Consider the following 17,252-nt stretch of genomic DNA (forward strand, 5'->3'; position numbering starts at 1 on the left):
AGAATAGTTATTATTAGTCAGTTTTACCCACTCATGTGTCGAGTTTTTCATCATTGGAAAGCGAGCGAAACTCCGTTATGGTATTATATTTCAAATAAGCCACAAAGTGGATTTTTTTCTCCAAATATACGCGCAGGATGTGGTGGTTGGCGCCGTTTTCTGAATGAAAATCAGGAACTTTTCTTTATAAAGCCACTTACTTGATTCTTTAAAACCCTTTTCTATATCTATTCTTTTTAACGTGTAAGTAAACTGTGAGACCGTTTTTTTTTTTTTTTTTTTTTTTTTTGTTTCTTTTAATGAGTCAGAAGGTGCCATCAGATAAGATGTTCTGTTCGTGACCGTTACACGAAGGTAGGGCCCCTGCTGCAGCTGAGGGGGGGAGAGAGAGGGGGAATTGCTGACTGACCTGTGTCCCTGTTTCCACAGAGGGAGTGTATCTCTATGCATTTCGGCCAGGCCGGAGCCCAGATGGGCCACTCCACTGCTGGGAGCTTTACTGCCTGGAGCACGGCGTCCGGCCTGACGGTCAGATGCCCAGTGACAAAACTGATGGAGGAGGAGATGACTCCTTCAGCACCGTCTTCAGTGAATCTGGAGCTGGGAAACATGATCCCTGAGCTGTGTTTGTGAACTGGAGCCCACAGTCATCGGTGAAACTGTTATTTTACTAGTAAGTAAGTAATTTTTTATTTATACAGCACCTTTCACAGGTAAAGAGCCACAAAGTGCTTCACAACATAATAAACAACAATAAAAACAATTAAATACAGACAAATAGTCAGATAGATAAATAGTCAACATTAAAAAGAGATCAAAAACAGGCCCGAAAAACTAGGCAAATGCCTGAGCAAACAGAAAGGTTTAAAGTTGTGATTTAAAAGTGTCGACAGACGCAACTGCGCAGAGAGAAAGTGGGAGATCATTCCAGAGCCTGAGAGCAACGGCCTGGAATGATCGGGTTTCTCTGGTCTTGAAGCGAGTACGTGGCACCTTTAAAGGGCAACTTCGGTTTTTTTGACATCTGGACCTTATTTCTAGGTGTGTGCATGCTCATATACTCACTCAGACAAACATTGTGCAGCACGGAGTCCTTCAGAAGTTATTTAGCTCCAACCGATTTAGCCGCACTTAGCGGGGGCCATGGCAAGGGAGCTTCAGCGTGGGACATAATCTCTGCAAAGTCGCTCATTTCGGCTATATTTTTTCATCCATCGCCAGTGTTATCATAAAGTCAGCTCGTCTACCGTACAGTTTCCACTAACTTAGCCACAATTAGCTCGGATGGGAATGTCGCGGAGGCACTTTGGCTGGGCCTCGGCTGTCACATAGCGCGGGCATCTGACTTCCAGGGCCGAGTTGGTCCGAGTCGGGGCCGAGGTGGGTAAACAGCCCGCAGCTTGCTCCGCGGAGACCATCGCACGCGGTGCGCCCAGGCCGGCTTGGAGACCTCCAGAGACCCTCGTGAGGAGAGGAGGTGAGGAGAGACATCCAGGCGGAACACGGCGGGTATCTGCGCGCACTGCGGCCTGCGCGCGGTGCGGCCAGGCCGGCCTGGAGACCTCCGGAGACTTCCTTGGAGCAAGCTCCGGGCCATTTACCCATCTCGGCCCCGACTCGGACCAACTCGGCCCTGGAAGTCAGATGCCCGCGCTATGTGACAGCCGAGGCCCAGCCAAAGTGCCTCCGCGACATTCCCATCCGAGCTAATTGTGGCTAAGTTAGTGGAAACTGTACGGTAGACGAGCTGACTTTATGATAACACTGGCGATGGATGAAAAAATATAGCCGAAATGAGCGACTTTGCAGAGATTATGTCCCGCGCTGAAACTCCATTGCCGTGGCCCCCGCTAAGTGCGGCTGAATCGGTTGGAGCTAAGTAACTTCTGAAGGACTCTGTGCTGCACAATGTTTGTCTGAGTGAGTATATGAGCATGCACACACCTAGAAATAAGGTCCAGATGTCAAAAACCGAAGTTGCTCTTTAACAAGACCTGATCTGCAGACCTTAAAACCCTCGCAGGGGAATAAGGCTGGAGCAGGTCACAGATGTTGCTGAATTGAATTGAATTTTGCAAATTTCTATAGCTGTGTATATATACTCACAACACATGCATCCAGATCTGAGGCTGTTTTTTGTTCTTCAGATGAGGTCCACACGGGAACCTCCTGCAAACTGTTTCACCCCGAGCAGCTGATTACTGGCAAGGAGGATGGAGCCAACAACTACGCCTGTGGTCACTACACCGTCGGCAAGGAGATCATCAACCTGGTTCTTGACAGGACTCGCAAATTGGTGAGTCTGAGTCCTGAATAGCAAATTCTTTGTTTAGCTTTATTTAAAGGTGCAGTGGTTTGAGTTTTTTCCCATACCACTGATGCTCATGATTCCTAACCCCCCACCCTAGGCTGAACAGTGCACAGGACTCCAGGGTTTCCTCATCTTCCACTCCCTTGGAGGAGGAAAAGGTTCCAGGTTTACCACCCTGCTGATGGAGCGTCTCTTGGTTGATTATGACAGGAAGTCCAAGTTGGCGTTTGCCATTTAACCTGCTCCTCAGGGCCCAGTAAAAATTAAATCCAGATTAAATTGATCCAGATTTCCAAATCCCACTTTCCTGATCCATGAATCAGGATCTTCTATCCCGGTATTTTGAAACTTTGCTAGATTGGATCAGAATAATCCTGATCCTTTTGGATTGAAATTTTCAAACCCATCCCGCCCCTAGGATCAACCCACCCTCAGGGTCACAGACAGGAGACAGAATGTGTGCTGTGTAAATCTTAAGGCTGCAGAGATCTTTCATAAATTAATGTACCAAAAGCAAAAGCATTATATAATCATTCAAAATATTTTCTGTTGCATGGAGTCAATGTTCACTTCAATTCTCTGTTTAAGCAATTGCCTTTTCACTGACCTTTCATATTTTGAGATGCATTTTATAGAAGGACATCACAGACTAGCGTAAGAAAATAAAACATAATTTAAACCAGGCTCCATCCGCCATTAAAATTTGGATCTAAAATTTAGTTTGAAATATAGACAATTTGGACCATTTTGGGAAATAGTTTTTTTTTTTTTTTTCATCACATTTGCTGTAGATCACTGATGTGACGAGAGCCAACACAGCTAAGCGACAGAACTCCTGTTCTCGCTGAAAAATGACATTGCCACAGTGTCTGTGCACATATCCATCAGATATGAACTCACAAAGGTGGACGCGGACGTGCAGGAGGCAGCCTGGCAGATGTCACCCACCGTGACACCTCTGCACAGGGCCGCAGAAGCCGCCATGCTCAGTGTGGAATAAGCGCGAATCACCGCCGGAGGCGGGCGATTCAGCGCCTCATAGGCAGTCGCAATAGCGCCCCCCACCCAGTGGGTGAGACGCTGGGAGGACAGCGGGGCTCCACGCCCCCTGGTCCCAAATCTCACAAACAGCTGGTCTGTGGTGCAAAAGACAGCCGTGCGCTCAACGTAACAACGCAGAGCCCTGACCGGACACAGCAACCGCAGCCAAGGATCGTCTCCAGATGAGCCAGGCAGGGAGCCAGGTGCCCTGATCCGGATCACTCTCAATCGGAAGTCCAAAGTGATCACCTTGGGATGAAAGGCCAGGTTAGGCCAAAGTTGCACCAAGCCCCCATCCTGACTGAACACCATGCAGGAGGGCTGGACCGACAGAGCGTAGAGATCACCAGCTCTCTTGGCGGATGCCAGCGCCAACAGGAGAGCAGCCTTAAAGGAGAGAAAGCAGTCCTCCACATGCTCCAAAGGCTCGAAGGGGGGCTCCCTCAGACCATCCAGCACAGTCTGGAGGTCCAACGGGGAGACCACATGCCGACACGCCCCACGCAGAAACCGCTTCACCAGCGGGTGACTGTGCGCAGAAAAGTGGCCGAAGCAGCCGTGACCCGCTGCAATGGCCGATGTAAACACCGCTAGCGTGGATGCAGCACATCGCTGTCCAGCAGGGCCTGGAGAAACTCCAATACTCCACTGATAGCGCAGGAGACCGGGTCCAGACCCCTCTCTGAGCACCACGACGTGAAGAGATGCCTGCATGTATAAGTGTCCTTGGGGAAGACGCTGAATCCTGAATTGCCCCCACTGTCGTACGTCTCTTTGGACAAAAGAGTCTGCTAAGTAAAATTGTAAATTGTAAATGAGTTAAACTAACACTACCTGAATAGTGAAAAGAAACTCAGAGCAGTGTTATTTGTCAAATCTCTCAGTGTTACTTTAACACTGTTTCATGAGTTAAAGGATGAACCCTGGCATAGTGTTAAATGTACAACTATTTTGAAAGTGTTATTTTAACTCTGGAGAGTGTGGAGCTATATAAACCCTGAAAAAGTGTTAAAATCAACTCTGTGAGAGTTAATTCAACACTGGTCTTTTCGCTGTGTAGGATCTCCACCGCCTTGCGATGAAGGGGGGGAGACCGCGTCCCCCCTGCCTGTTCAGGTACGCCACCACCGTGGTGTTGTCCGACCTGAGGAGCACATGGCTGCCCTGCAGCCTGGTTTGGGAGTGGAGCAGCATCAGCTGCACCGCCGTCATTTCCAGCACATTGATGTGAATGGGCGTGGAGTCCCAGGCACCGCCCACCGCGAGGTGGCCTAGGGTGCCCCCCCATCCTGCGAGAGACGCATTCATGAACACCTCGACGTGATGCGACACGCAAACCATGGGAACTCCCTGCATAAGGAGAGCAGCATCCATCCAGAAGAGGAGATCCTGGCGTGCCTGGGGCGGGATCCAGACCTTTCTGCATCTGTCACGCTTCCCCAAGAGGCGGAGGCGACAGAACCACCGCTGGAGCCTGCGCATGTGCAGAAGGCCCAACCGAACCACAGGGTGGGCCGCGGGCCCGCGGCCATCAATCCCAGAGCGGTCCTGATCAGGCGGACCCGGGTTATGGGCACCACTATCAGGGACCTCAGGGTCGACAGGAAAGAGGCTCTCCTGTGTGTGTGTGTGTGTGTGTGTGTGTGTGTGTGTGTGTGTGTGTGTGTGTGTGTGTGTGTGTGCGTTCTTGTATTTCTATCCTTGTCGGGTCCAAATGTCCCCACAAGGATAGCAAAACGTGAAACGACGTGCCTTGTGGGGACCTTTTTCCGGTCCTAAGTAGGAGAAACAGTGTTTTCTTGACCATGTTGTTGTTACTGAAAAAAGTAAAAGTGCAAAAACATTTCTTTAGGGTTAGGCTTTGTTGTGGTGTGGGTTAGGGTTAGGGTAAGGGTCAGGGTTAGGGGCTAGACATGAATGGGAGTCAATGGACGGTCCCCACAAGGATAGAAATACAAGACTGTGCGTGTGTGTGCGTGTGTGTGTGTGTGTGTGTGTGTGTGTGTGTGTGTTGCACACACACACACACACACACACACACACACACACACACACACACACACACACACGCACACATAGAGAAAGACACAGACAGCCAGGTGCACATACACACATACAAACAGACACTCTCCCATTATAATTCGCACAGAAGGGGAGACATGGCCTGGCACTGAGCGTCTTAGGAAACACCACCAGTGTGGCCGCCCACACGGGGAGAAGTCAAAGGTCATTAATACTGGGCCTCCAGCGCCCAACCCCCAGCCCTGCCAGACCAAGGGAACCTGCACACCAAGGTGTGGAGACCCCCGGGATAGCCGGGACCAGAGGACCCGAGCACAGTAACCCCAGCAGTGGATCGGAACCAACTCCTGGTGTGAAGGACCCCCCTCAGGAAACACTGGAATTAAACAACTAAAAGATACGATACATAGTTAATATCAAATAAGTAAGATAAGATTGTAAAGCAAAAAAGTAAAATGAGTTTGAAGTACATAATGAAATTGAATAAAATTACATAAATAATGATGGAATAAGAAGACTGTAAAAGGTCAGTTAAAATCCTAATTAAAAAGGTGTGTTTTTAACCTCCCTTTAAAAATATCAACAGTCTCTGCAGACCTGAGGTTCTCCAGCAGGCTGTTCCACAGGTGAAGGCCGTATCTGCAGATCTGCAGATCACCTGTGACTCCCATAAATCAAATCAAATCAAATCAAATCAAATCCAATTTCCTTAAGCACAACTGACAACAGAAACTTATCTTACAACAGATACATTTTTTTCTAATGGTTAGCACTCTGTTCTCTGACTCCTGTGATTTGAATTGGGCTCCTAAATCTTGGTAGGTCTTAAATCTTGTAAGAGGAAATCACATTCAAATCTCTTGACTTCAAAACTTACAGTTGAAGCTCCACTCCGCGCCGCTGGGTGGCGGTAAACGCTCCAGTTCCGCTCTTCACACACAGCTCGGTCCGTCTGCAGAGGAAGAAGCAGTAAAAACTTGTCTTTACAGGAAGCCGGAGCCTTAACGCTAACAATTTATGTATTAGCTTTTATGCACAGCCATAAATTAACTCCGGGGATTCTAATACGTGTCGATTGCTCCAGAGATCAAGATGTTTAACAGACAGACGAGCTTGTGGATGGGAGATGTAAGTTTTGTTTGCTTGTTCGTTAGCTTAGCTGCGCGGCTAGCTCGGTTCTGAAGTGAGCTCCGATACGTGTCCAGCGTGTTGCAGAATTTGACATGAAATTCGCTCCTAGACATTGATCATCAATGCTTTCGTTCGCAGTAACATCGCTAATTAAGGCCAAGCGGTCAGATAACGTCCACAGTTCAGTGTTTTGAATTCCGGATGCAAGCGTTAGCTCACCAGCAAGCCCTTACACGTTTTCAGATTTGATAAATTAATCATTACATAAATGTGCAAGATATCCAAGCCTTATCACACGATTGTAACGCTTTAATTAGATTGTCAGGGTTATGAAGCCTGTACGGACCGACCGAGTCTAAGCGTCTCCCACTCATGTCATCATTATCAGTGTCACTTGTCTAAAGCTACAATTTACCAGTTTGGTTAAGACTGATTCAGTTCTGAATAAACCAGTCTGAATTTAAAGTTTTAAATAAACATGTGTATCAATCCCAAAATCTGTAATCAGGTTGTTTTGTGTCGAGATGAACCAACATTAATAAAGACGGCAATACTTATTATCGTGTTATTATTATGGTCTGGAAATTTTCCACACTTTTTTCATTTCTCGACAATTTTCACCTTGCTTTAAATCACTTTTTTGTCAAAACATTGTGCGTACAGTAAATGAACTGTGCTTTTTTTTATGTGCAGTTGGATCCATATATGGATGAGAACTTCATCAAACAGGCATTCAGTGCTATGGGAGAGTCCCCGTTCGGAGTGAAGATCATCACTCACAGAATCACAGGGTGAGCTCCTCTGTTCATACTTCGTTCTGTGCCCAACCTGCAGTCAACATAATTGTATGGAATGAGTGTTGGCGATGTTTCTGTTGTCTGTCTGATCACTGTCTTTTCTTAATTCACCAGGTCTGTGTAAGTAGCCTTACTCATGTCATGGAAGCTTAAAATGAGCTTGTCAGTAAACTATTTAACTATGTAAGATTTTTCTTTTTATCATTTATTGTTCAAGCAGTTGCTACAGTGTTGTCTCAAGATTCATCATGACTACTGGGTTTTAAATTAGTATTTGAAGTGATCAGTCTGAAATTATGTAAAGGTGCTTGTATTTCAGACACATCGCAGATCAGTTTGATCACATGTCCCCTAAACTTTCTGTCTTCCTTTGCAGGGGTTCAGCAGGTTACTGCTTTGTGGAGCTGGCTGATGAAGCGAGTGTGGACCGCTGTGTCCAGAGGCTCAATGGGAAACTGGTTCCTGGATCAAACCCGGTCAGTCTCTTACAGTAATAGCAAAAATACAACCTCATATCAAACTTCTAAATATGAATGCATTTGCTATATATATTTTTAAATAAACGTATGATTATTATTGACAATTTGTTTTCGCCTTCCTTCTTTTCCCAGAACTAGATTTATGTTATCAAGCAGTGTTCAGTTGTTGGTTTGACTGGATAGTGGAGCGCAACCTGTCTTGGTCTTGCTATATGTCAGAAACAGCAGTTTTGAAGACTTGTTAAGCAGCTGATATATTCATAAACACTTTGCTCTGATAATCAGACTCTTTTAGAACAGTTTTTAAATAGACCAGATCTCTTAAAATTCTCTTTGCACATTGAGGACAACTCGTTGAAATGCTCATGTAAAAGCGAGCCTGCTAGATGGCCTTGTCATGTGGAGCAAATGAGGATAAATTCTAAAGGTAAACACTGTGTGAAGCTGTGAGCTTTAGCTGTCTGCCGCTTTGTTAGAAATGCTGTCAGCACTTTGGGCTGGCAGAGCTGCTGGGCTCCCCTGTTCACCGGCCTCTATCTGCTGCTGAAGGTGGCCCAGAGGCTGCTTGTACATGAATGCACTTTGTTTGAAGCCGGTGAATAGAGACTCTGATAGGAACTAACTGAGGAATGGGCTAAAGGCTGGTCTGGGTGGTGGAGGTATGTAAACCCAAATAACCACAACCATAATAACTCCACTCTCTTATTTCCAGCAATACGAATGCTGCACTACACATCTTTGCTCGGCTTAGTATTTCTTTTTTCTCTCCACGCAGCCCCGGAAGTTTAAGCTAAACTATGCCACCTATGGGAAACGGCCAGAGGCAGGGTAAGCTGGTGTTAATATTTTCAACTTTTGCGTCTTATTTCAAGTGAACAATGACAACTGTGTAATGAAAACTGTGTAGACTCTAATTGGTTACCACAGGTTCCCCACAATCAAAGTCGAGGCTTAATCCTTTCCATAAAAATATTGGCAGTCACAAAATTTCTGACAAAATTTTAATGCACCAATATGATCATCTTATTGTTGTTGGTTTATTATTGGGCAGATGCTGATAATAATAATAATCAAACAGAAAATTTTTATGAGGATGTCGACTAATTGTTTTCAGATATAGAGCGTACAAATAAAATGAATATATGACTCAGACATCCTTTCACTGGTCCTTTAGGATACAGCATAATGTTAGTTTTTTTTTCATTAGTTATTAAAATATGGGACGAGATGATATTGTTGTGAGTCTTTATAGTCTGTGTGCTTAAAACTGTTAAGTTTTACAACAAGAGTTTGTTGATTTGATATTTCAATCTTCATATTTATTCAGTACCGATAAAACAATACAAATTATTTCTATCATGTTTAACCGAAGACTATCTGTCGTCCCAAAGGAAATTCCTCACTGGGAACATTGTACACCACTGGTGTCATTTCCACAAACCTCCTGTGTGTTTTGCTTCCCTCAGCCCAGAGTTCTCAGTGTTTGTGGGCGACTTGGCTGCTGAGGTCGACGACTTCCAGCTGCATCAAGTTTTTAAGAAGTACCCTTCCTGCAAAGGAGCCAAAGTAGTCACAGACCAGTACGGATACTCCAGGTACGTCACGTCACTGAAGAGAGCCTGGCACTTCTGTTTAGCATGACAACATTTTTAGACTATTGTCTAATTTCAATGAGCATTTTTTTTAAAATATTTTTTTTATATTAAACGATTATATCTAAATTGTTTCCTTTTTTTCCTCTGTGTGATAACTGTTTGGATAGCAGTGCTATGGACGTTGACCACCGGTGCATCTTCATCTATTTTCGCAAAAAGGCTGAAGAACTGTTTTCTTGCCGTCTTATGCTGAAACTATTGTTTTCCCCATATAGGCTAAGCAAGAGCAACTCACAATTCAAGTGATGCTACCTCATGTTAAAAAGTAAAACAACAAGTTTCAGTTCTACCATAATAATACCCATTATATTCTGTTTCTCATAAGTGGCTATTAAATGCCAAGTACGGAGCCTGTGTGGGCGTGCAGAGGAGGTGTGACTGTGCTCTGACTTGCAGAGGCTACGGTTTTGTCAAGTTCGGGGAGGAGAGTGAACAGAAGAAGGCGATTGAGGAATGCCAGGGCACGATGCTGGGAGGGAAGCCGCTCAGACTCAGCATCGCTGTGGCCAAGAGGTGAGAAACGGAAACCATTTCCTGTAAACTCATCACAAACGCATGACAGCTGTGATTATACAAGCTATTTTTATTTTTAATGAAATATTAATTAAAATGTAACTAAATTTTATTCAGTCAAATAATTTGTATTTATGAATTTTCTTCCTGCAGCCAGAAGATGAGCACCTACCACGCCGGCCCGGGCCAGAATTACCATGGCAACTACAACCAGACGCAGTCCGGTTACTACGGCGGCCACGGCGTCGGGGGTCAGGCGGGCTACTACTCTCAGTGGGGGGGCTACGACCAGTACGGCGGCTACAACAGCGGTTATAACAGCGGCTACAATCCCGGCTACAACGCTGGCTACAACTACAACTACGGGCCCTACGGATACCCCCCACCCGGCCACATGATGCCCCCCCCTCCCATAGGGATGCCCCCCATGTCCACCGACGCCTCCGGAGCCGCAGAGGTGAGGGAAACACTTCCACTCACCCGCTGAGCGGAAAAGCAAGAGATTAAATCAAAATGCTTCCGTAACAGGGTCAGGAGGACGGGGAGGACGTCGAGGAGGACAACGCAGAAGGTCAGAGTTTCTCTGGAATAATATTTTTTTTTTTTTAAGGAAACTGAGAATGCTCTTACAAAGCCTTTTCTTCAGTAAAATGAGAAATTCGTATCTGATCATTATGAAAACTGCAAACAAAAGTGTGATCAAGTTCTTTTTTTTTTTCCTCCTCCTATTTCATGATTTCTGAGACCTTTCTTCTGTTTTGTGAATCATGTAACAAACTGTAGATGTGTTTTATTTTTCCTCTCCAGAGACGATCTCTGAATGCGACATAGACATGTGGAACAAAGACTTCATGCAGCGCAGCGAGGAGGTCTTCGACGCCATGATGAACAGCCACTGGGAACCTCTGGAGTCCGACGTCTCCGTCCCCTCTCTGTCTTGATGCCCGGTTTTTATGTCGTCTTCTGCTTCCTCTTTTACCCCCGGGCTTTTATTGGTTTTATATTTCCCCAATCAGACACGTAAAGAGATCCGGTTCCGGTTCCTGGTCCGATGTGTTGGTAATCTGGACGTTAGTCAGTTTTCGGTGAAATTGATGTCTCTTTTTTGCACCAGTTACTTGGATGACATGTTGGAACTGAAGCGTCTCAAGGTGAATGTTCTGTCTTGTCACTATTTAATGTCACTTCCAAAAAAAAAAAAAACATTTATTTTTTTACTGACTCATAACTTAGTAACAAGCATCTTACTGATTTAGCTTTTTCCTGATTCTTATCTTGTAAAGACAGAAACCTACACTATGCCTTCATGATCTTTTACCACATCTCTCCTGTCCGTTCAGGGAGGCCTTTTGAATCATTTTGTACAGACAGGATGTCACCGTTGGTCATCTGGCTAATATTTTTCTCATTGAAGGATTTTTCCTCTCGCCTGAGGACTTTTATTGAGTTTGACAGTTGGGTTGTGCAGAAGTGTTTCCGTGTGCAGATTCACCGGAAAACAATCAAATAGAAATGTTATTTATCTCAGTGTGTTTCTGTGTAATTGCTGAATGGTGCAACCTTTCGATGTGTGTGTGTGTGTGTGTGTGTGTGTGTGTGTGTGTGTGTGTGTGTGTGTGTGTGTGTGTGTGTGTGCGTGCTGTGAAACTCTCTGTCAGGACTTTGAGAGGCTGGAAGCTGCTCTTTGATGGCTGAAATTTTGTACATATTTGTGGAGACATTTTATGAATAAAACTATTATGGGAGGAAATCAGTCTCTGGTGAATGAAGGTTATGCTTGACAGTCAATCACAGGACAGACAGACAACCAAGTGCATACTCGTATTTACACCAACTAGTCACTTATTTGCCACAAATATATTATTTTGAGAAAGTCAAGGACCCAGTAAGTTGAACATTGAGATATGACTGTTGATACATTTATTCATCTATTTTTTAATTTAACTTTGCTACTATAAAATATTAACAATTTCTATCCTTAAATATGACTATTTGTATTACATTTGGGTAAATTAAATGTTGGACATTGAAGTGTTGATGGGTAGTTGAAGAGAGAAGTAATGTTTTTCCAACTTCTTTAGCAGAAAGATTTTTTTTTTTTTTAATATGTGGAAGCATCATGTCTGTCTACATTTCATCAGTTATTAGTTTTTTTTCACATTTTGTTTGAGCTCTATGCTAAAGCAATAAGCACAATGATTATATGGCATAACCTTTAATGATCAGCTCGGGTTCAACATGAATTTCTTTAAAGTTTGAACGACTGATGAAACAAATCCCCACAGTGCATTTGAACAAACGGGATACTTCTTCCATTCAGCTACTATTACCTCTAGTTTGTTCATAGGTGTTTTTTCTTTCGTCTTCTCAGGCAAGATGGTTTTTAAAACACACCTTTGACTTCATCATAAATATGAACATGGAAGAAAAAACATCAGAAGGTATGTTTTAGAAACCGAATTGCCTGAAGAAGAGATATTAAAAGATGTTAACATGTAGTCGACGAGCAGCTGCTGTCTGTTTAGTCTGAAATGACACAAAGACCACTTGTTTATGTTCTGCCACTGCATGAAGAAAAATGGTCCACAAATAGTTCTTTTCTGTCCATCTGCGATGCATTGTACTTTTAGAAGATGGATTCTTTTTGCCTTTTCTTCAGTTAACTGCTGTGATTGGCTTGTGCGTCCTCCACCCCGTTGCTGGGGGTCTTGGTGTTGAGCAGTCCCAGGCCGGGCCTCCCGGGACAGTACCAGCTGGGCCCCAGCCGGTACCAGCCCTGATACAGTCCCCTCCAGCTGAGGCAGCCCAGAGCGCCCCCCAGCAGCTGAGTGGGGAACTGTGGGAAGTAAGCCAAGAGGCAGAGCAGCAGGAAGATCCAGAGTCCCAGCAGGAGAACGCAGAACAGGAAGAGGATCCTGAGAGGGGCCCCTGAGATCCCCCCGAGGCTCAGATAGGGGCCGAACACGGCCGTCTCCTCCGCCAGCAGCAGGCAGCACAGGCAGAGGAGGAAGACGTCTTCAGAGACCTCATAGCCCCTCCACAGCATCCCGGCCTTGACGCACACTGACTTGCTCTCCCCCTCCCGGAGCACCAGCAGAGGCTGCCCGTTGACCACCTCGGGCCCGGCGCTCAGAGGCTCGTAGCAGCTCCCCGTGGCGTTCTCCAGGACGTCCAGCAGTTTGCAGAACGCCAGCCAGAGTCCGCCGGCCAGCCCCAGCCTGGACAGGTGGCGGATGGAGAGAGAGAGGGAGCGACGGATGGAGAAGGAGAGGAGGAAGACGAACGAGCCAACGAAGATGCAGGTCCAGCCCCAACCGGAGCGCAGAAACACCCTGAAAGCAGAAGAGAGGGAGAAACATTCAGACGCTCCAACTGGACTGCAGTGTTTTGTCTGAATTCTTATCAGTGATTAATAAATCTGGCTTTTAGTTTTTCTTTAGTCTTCCATGATAATTACTGGAATGTTTTATGTTCCTGGATGTTACAATGGAAAAAAAGGTTTTCTCTTTTTTAACTTTCAAAGAACAGTTCTATTCTGTGTCCATACACATTCACCTCTGGTCGTTTAAGACAACTTGTTCTGTTAGATTTTATGAGAGAGGACGGATCATATATCATCTCTCTCGATCAGACAGTCAGCAGTCATTCTCTCATCCTAATCTGTCCTAATCTGGGTTGATGGTCAGTATTCCATCACCTCCAGTTACTGTAAACTCCTGCATGTATCTGTCATGATTATATTTGCTAAACTAATCCTGAAAATCCTCTGAAAGGTGAAATTGATCATTTCGGGCTCAACCTCTTGTCTCTAAAAAGAGGTGTCAACTCATTAAATTACAAATTACAGAGCCACATGCAACCTGACCTGATCTCCAGTGAAACTGTTGTAACCTTTCACTCTTTAATGATGCCTCCCAGTGCAAAATACAGTCAAATATCCCACCAAAATGTTCCCTTTATTTACATCTGTATTTTCTCTTTGAATTTTGTTGCAGTCAGAAATGCATCACACTATTTAACTTTATGCATCATTTGACAAACTTGCGCAAAGATCTAAAGTCACACCTTCCATGGTTTTTCCACAGATGGTGGCAAAACACAAAATATCTGAATGGTTTGACATGCATGTTTCCACCATGAATGCTAATGTTTCCCAGCAGAGTTGCAGCTCTGAACCCTTGTCACACGTCTATATGTTTTGTCATGTTCCCTAAAATTAGTGTTTTGATTGTAAACCGGTGAAATGTCATCCCTGCAGCGACTGCTTTTGGCCCGTGGGCCACATGCATGACTCCCCTGCTCGAAAATATCCTCTTGCAAAGAGGAATAAAGCTGCTGCAGGGATCAGCCATTTTTAAGCTCACAGTGTTGACATTTCAGAGGCTGCTCTGCTTCGTCATTGGTCACTGGAAGAAACACCCCCAACATTTCAGGGCAGATATTGCCACTTGAAGTTCATATATAAATGATAATAATAACTGATTTTCTATGCATTACATAAAAGCCACCTTTACATACTCTTAAACTGTTCCAAATCAAAAAGCCCCTGTGTAAATAAATTTTCTTTGAGTTTAAATGCACAGGCAATGTGGAGGCCTCCACTGTACAACAGTGATCAAAGAGGGATCTCACCTGTAAAGGAAGTGGCTTCTTTTGGCGAAGATGCTGTGCTGAGACACCCAGAAACTCAGTACAGGGCCAAACATCACCACCCCCGACAGCAGCAGGTGGAAGTGCTGCCGGATCACCTTGTGACCCAGAAAGCGGGCCGCCAGGTCCGTCAGGACCACCAGGATCGTGTTGAGGAACATCTGGGCCCGGGACTAAAAACGCCGACTGGATTTAAATTATATACGAAAGTCACCGACTGCTCACTCTGATTCAACGCAAATTAAAACACATTGTTCAGATATTCAGATGTAATCCATTTGTGCATTGATGGTTTGATCCTGCAGGAATTCAAAGCCTCTGAATGTGCAGCAGAAGTCCACTGGTGCGAGCAGCTCGGTTTCGGCATCCATGCACGAACTGGGTACTGTATGAACATGAATGAAGTGACAACTGGCTTCTGGCATTTCACAGGCTCCAAATATGTGCAGTGAAGATGTCTGCTGACTCAGGGCGACGTCCTGCTCCCAACTTCAGGGCGCTTCCCCTGTAGTTCAGTGGCTGTAGCGGTCCGCTTGCAGCTGCGATCTGCTTTTGTCTCCTCAGGTTTTCTTGCTGCACACTGACCGTCAATGGTCAGGATTTTGCCACTTCTGGAAAAACACAGCCTCTCTTTCAGTCCCACGTCCCGAGACGTCCGGCAGTGGTAGATTGAGGGTGTCCTTCAGGCCATGTCTACTGTAACTGTAGCTCCTCTGCACCTCTCTGTGTCAGCAGCAGGCGTCCTCTTCAACACACACACACACACACACACAGACATAAAAATACAGAAAATGTTCTCGCCCTGTCATCTGGGCCTTGAAGGTGTCGGGTTGCTCCTACTGAGGTTGCTGAAAGGTTGAGCCAATGACACCGACTCCTCCTGCTGTTAATGTGAACATGACCTGCTTTCTGAATGGACCTCCATCAAGACTCAGCACTGACAGAGACAGCAGCCGGGGGCACGAATTAATCGTGCGATCAATTAGAAACAAAGTGTTTCATTGTGTGTATGTGTGTGTCCGTTTGTGTTCACGTGTATTAATAGCTGTAACCTTTGTCGTGGATCCAGCCTGAGACTCAGCTGTTACGGCAGTCTGTCCCTGTCAATCAGTGAATCGCTACACTCTTCACACACTTCACACACATTTGCTGTCCTTTCTGTCAAGTTCTCGTCCCTTTCTGATAAATCTTTTTAGCTTCTTTTGGAGCATGTTTGACTAATATAACTGTCTCAACAAATCACATACAACCTTCCAACAAACACTAAAACTTAACAGAATAATCTTCCTCATTGGTACCTTATACACACCATGTAATGTATTGATATCTGTTCACTTTATAGACATAACTTATTGATTGAATGAGGAGATCATGTGCTTAATTCTAAGAAAAATCAAGCAACAGTCCAACCAGTGATAGAAAGACTGAAATAGAGACTGTCACAGATGTATAACTTATTATTTGCTCACCTAAATAAATACATTTATATCTGCTTTGAACTTTGTGTTTTACCATCAGATCCCAAATATATAATTGTTGGATCTGAATCAGTCTTATCCCCATGAGACTGAAGTTCCATTTACGATTATGAGCTCCAGCACCAGAACATGGATATGGATGAGCAGGGCGGATGTATGCAGAACTGATGTGAACTCGCTGTGTTATTGCTCCACCTGGCGGCGAGATGCCTGTATTGCTTTGACTTGGCAAAATGATGTCAGCTGTTTTTTGGGATTTGAAGAAACAGCATCTCTGAGAGGGGGCCAACCAGAAAGCATGAGGAATAATCAGGTGTTTCTCTCTCTTTCAATAGTTTGATCACAATCAGGCAGCACGGACAAAATAAAGGAAACAGTAAAATATTTTTTGCACAAGTTTCTGTATTGTGGAGTGGTGATTTACACTCGTCGGTCCTTTCCCAGGATATTATGCTCATCCACACCCTGGCAATATAACAGTAAAATAACAATTAAAAACAATGCTGCCACAAGCAAAAACATAGCATCGAAGCAAAATATAACCTGCTATAACCTCGTGTTCAGCTACTGCTGGGCTCATAGATGCTGGGCCACAAGAACCAATCAGCTGAAGCAGTGGAGACAGAGGTGGTGATGGTGGTGGGAAGAGGAACAGCGGAGAGCTGTAGCGGAGCCAGAGTGGGGGCAAGCATAGATATATATACAAACACTAGATGGCTCATGCGCGCTGTAACCCAATGGGGACTGACGTCGTCATATGGCGGCCATCTTGGTACAGGGCCGCTCACTCACTCATCACATTAATGTCAATGGAGCGTCAACTTTGAAATAACTACTGATTGCTAAATTTTCAATCGATTTTCAAACGACTTGGTTTGTTAAAAACGTCAGACATGTAGATATTACACTGCATGCTTACAAATAGTTATAACGACAGACTTTGATATGAAAATCACATTAAGTGGATTGGTCACGTCACTACACACACACAGACACCAAAATTCTATTATCAATATTTAATATGTAAAATAGACCCAAAATATATAGGTATTTATAAAATAAATCATAAAAACAAATATTGTGAAACAGAGAAACAAACAAAAATAAAAAAATACATTACAACAAAATTAAAAAATATATTAAAAAAACAATACAAAATAAAATGATATAATAAA

At 44.6% G+C, this 17,252-nt stretch overlaps 2 protein-coding genes and 1 pseudogene across 2 annotated transcripts; 2 read left to right on the forward strand and 1 right to left on the reverse strand.

Moving 5' to 3' along the window:
• Positions 1-299: 299 nt before the first annotated feature.
• On the forward strand, positions 300-2,594 carry LOC115405487 (tubulin alpha-2/alpha-4 chain-like; annotated as a pseudogene).
• A 3,733-nt stretch (positions 2,595-6,327) lies between these two features.
• trnau1apb (tRNA selenocysteine 1 associated protein 1b) lies at positions 6,328-11,703 on the forward strand. Its single transcript, XM_030115639.1, has 9 exons — positions 6,328-6,502; positions 7,199-7,296; positions 7,679-7,778; positions 8,557-8,609; positions 9,248-9,376; positions 9,833-9,949; positions 10,103-10,406; positions 10,478-10,520; positions 10,757-11,703. Exons 1-9 carry the CDS (start codon positions 6,467-6,469, stop codon positions 10,888-10,890), a joined length of 1,014 nt encoding a protein of 337 aa, XP_029971499.1. The 5' UTR covers positions 6,328-6,466; the 3' UTR covers positions 10,891-11,703.
• Positions 11,704-12,232: 529 nt separating this feature from the next.
• On the reverse strand, positions 12,233-15,262 carry fitm1l (fat storage inducing transmembrane protein 1, like). Its single transcript, XM_030115392.1, has 2 exons — positions 14,582-15,262; positions 12,233-13,281 (listed from the first exon to the last, which is right to left on the reverse strand). The coding sequence occupies exons 1-2, from the start codon at positions 14,758-14,760 to the stop codon at positions 12,609-12,611; spliced, it is 852 nt and encodes a 283-aa protein (XP_029971252.1). The 5' UTR covers positions 14,761-15,262; the 3' UTR covers positions 12,233-12,608.
• Between the last annotated feature and the right edge of the window lie 1,990 nt (positions 15,263-17,252).

Source organism: Salarias fasciatus, chromosome 18 (assembly GCF_902148845.1).
Source record: "Salarias fasciatus chromosome 18, fSalaFa1.1, whole genome shotgun sequence".
NCBI lineage: Eukaryota > Metazoa > Chordata > Actinopteri > Blenniiformes > Blenniidae > Salarias > Salarias fasciatus.